The sequence below is a fragment of the Austrofundulus limnaeus genome, unplaced genomic scaffold, assembly GCF_001266775.1.
Source record: "Austrofundulus limnaeus strain Quisiro unplaced genomic scaffold, Austrofundulus_limnaeus-1.0 Scaffold665, whole genome shotgun sequence".
Taxonomy (NCBI): Eukaryota; Metazoa; Chordata; class Actinopteri; order Cyprinodontiformes; family Rivulidae; genus Austrofundulus; species Austrofundulus limnaeus.
Window position 1 is genome coordinate 40132 of NW_013953067.1, and position 2152 is coordinate 42283.

General features: G+C 41.1%; 1 protein-coding gene across 6 annotated transcripts in view; it reads right to left on the reverse strand.

The window, feature by feature from the left end:
* The window catches only part of grip1 (glutamate receptor interacting protein 1), a gene marked incomplete at its 3' end in the record, with an annotated part of 51972 nt that overhangs the window by 10179 nt on the left and 39641 nt on the right, over positions 1 to 2152 (reverse strand). For all 6 annotated transcript variants that reach the window (XM_014027613.1, XM_014027610.1, XM_014027611.1 and 3 more), the window contains 1 exon segment: positions 1140 to 1275. In XM_014027613.1, the coding sequence (XP_013883067.1) occupies positions 1140 to 1275 (136 nt within the window).

The following is a 2152-nucleotide window of genomic DNA, read 5'->3' on the forward strand; positions in this document are numbered from 1 at the left end:
CAGAGCTAACAATAACATGAAGCTAACACCAACGCAGAGCTAACGCTAACGCAGGGGTAACACTAAAATGAAGATAACACCATGCAGAGCTAACACAAAGTTAACACCAATGCAGAGCTAACACTAACACAGAGCTAATGCTAATGCGGAGCTAATACTAACATTAAGCTAACACTAACACAGACCTAACATGAAGCTAACACCATGCAGAGCTAACACCATGCAGAGCTAACACTAATGCAGAGCAAACACTAACATGAAGCTAACACCATGCAGGCCTAATGCTAATGCAGAGCTAACACTATCGCAGAGCTAACACTAACATGAAGCTAACTCCAACGCAGAGCTAACACTAACACAGAGCTAATGCTAATGCGGAGCTAATACTAACATAAAGCTAACACTAACACAGACCTAACATGAAGCTAACACCATGCAGAGCTAACACCATGCAGAGCTAACACTAATGCAGAGCAAACACTAATGCAGAGCTAACACTAGCATGAAGCTAACACTATGCAGGGCTAATGCTAATGCAGAGCTAACACTATCGCAGAGCTAACACTAACATGAAGCTAACTCCAACGCAGAGCTAACGCTAACACAGAGCTAACACTAACACAGAGCTAAAACCAACATGGAGCAAATAATACTGCGAAGCTTACCCTAACGCAGAGCTAAAGTTAATGCTAACATGGAGCTAACACTGACATGAATACTAATGTGGAGCTAACACTAATGCTAATGCAGAGCTAACACTATCGCAGAGCTAACACTAACATGAAGCTAACTCCAACGCAGAGCTAACGCTAACACAGAGCTAACACTAACACAGAGCTAAAACCAACATGGAGCAAATAATACTGCGAAGCTTACCCTAACGCAGAGCTAAAGTTAATGCTAACATGGAGCTAACACTGACATGAATACTAATGTGGAGCTAACACTAATGCTAATGCAGAGCTAAGGCTAATACTGTGAACTTGTTTAATCACCTGAAACACTGCCATTAACCTGAGGTGTGACAGAAAATGTGGACAAAGCTACAACGCAGCTTCAACTACTTAACTGTTCTTAACTTTATTTAACTTTATTCTGATTATTTTAATCTGCATGAAGCAGACGTTTAATGAACTCACCTGGCAGCAATGCCGCCCTGCCGCAGGTTTGAAACCCGAGGTTTTCCATCTTTGTCGATTCCGCCCGAGACCGTGAGTCCGAGCGTCGTCCCCTCCTTCTTCATCAGCTCCACCACGGTGCAGCCCCGAAACTCATCTACAAAATAAAATAAAGATTTGATTTGAGCACTCCTCCTTCCTCCAGTTTTCTGTCTCTCTGCCCTGATTTCACAGTTTCCCTCTAAAACAGAGAAATAAAAGAATAATCTGTACAAACAGAGAATGGAAGTCATTTTCTATTCTGTCGTTTATTCATATTTTATCAAAGGCTTGAATAATTCAGGAGAGGAAGACCCGAGGAGGGAGATATCTGTGTTCTGAAGCCGTGTGAACAGTTTTCAGGTGATAAAACAGAAAGCAGGATTTCCTTCATGTGGTGTTCTGTAATATTAATGTGACCCGTTTTCATTCAGAGAGGATTCAAACGGCCAATCTTCATCTCTGACAACCTACTCCCTCATCTTCCTCCCACAGAGAGGCTTTACAGGAACTGGACCTGTTTCTGCACAAACCGGCAGGAAAACTGAGGCTCGGAGGAGCAGAACTCTGTCAGAGCTGCACTTTTTTTTCTTTTTTTAACCCCAAACACAAAAACGCTTCCATTCTTCTGTCCTGGATTCACTGCAGGATACAAAGATCAGATCTTCCATCGTTAGAAGATTCATCAGTTCCTGTGAATAATTTACAAACTCCAGCAGTTCTCTGGTTCTGTGCCGTTCTGTTCTGAATCAAACAACTAAAACAATCTACTAAACTCAGCAAAGATAAGAAACRAGCAAAACAGAAGCTAAAATGAGCAGAATGAGCTAAAGTTAGTCAAATGCTAAAGTAAAAACTAGCAAAACAGAAGCTAAAATGAGCAGAATGAGCTAAAGTTAGTCAAATGCTAAAGTAAAAACTAGCAAAACAGAAGCTAAAATGAGCAGAATGAACTAAAGTTAGTCAAATGCTAAAGTAAAAACTAGCAAAACAGA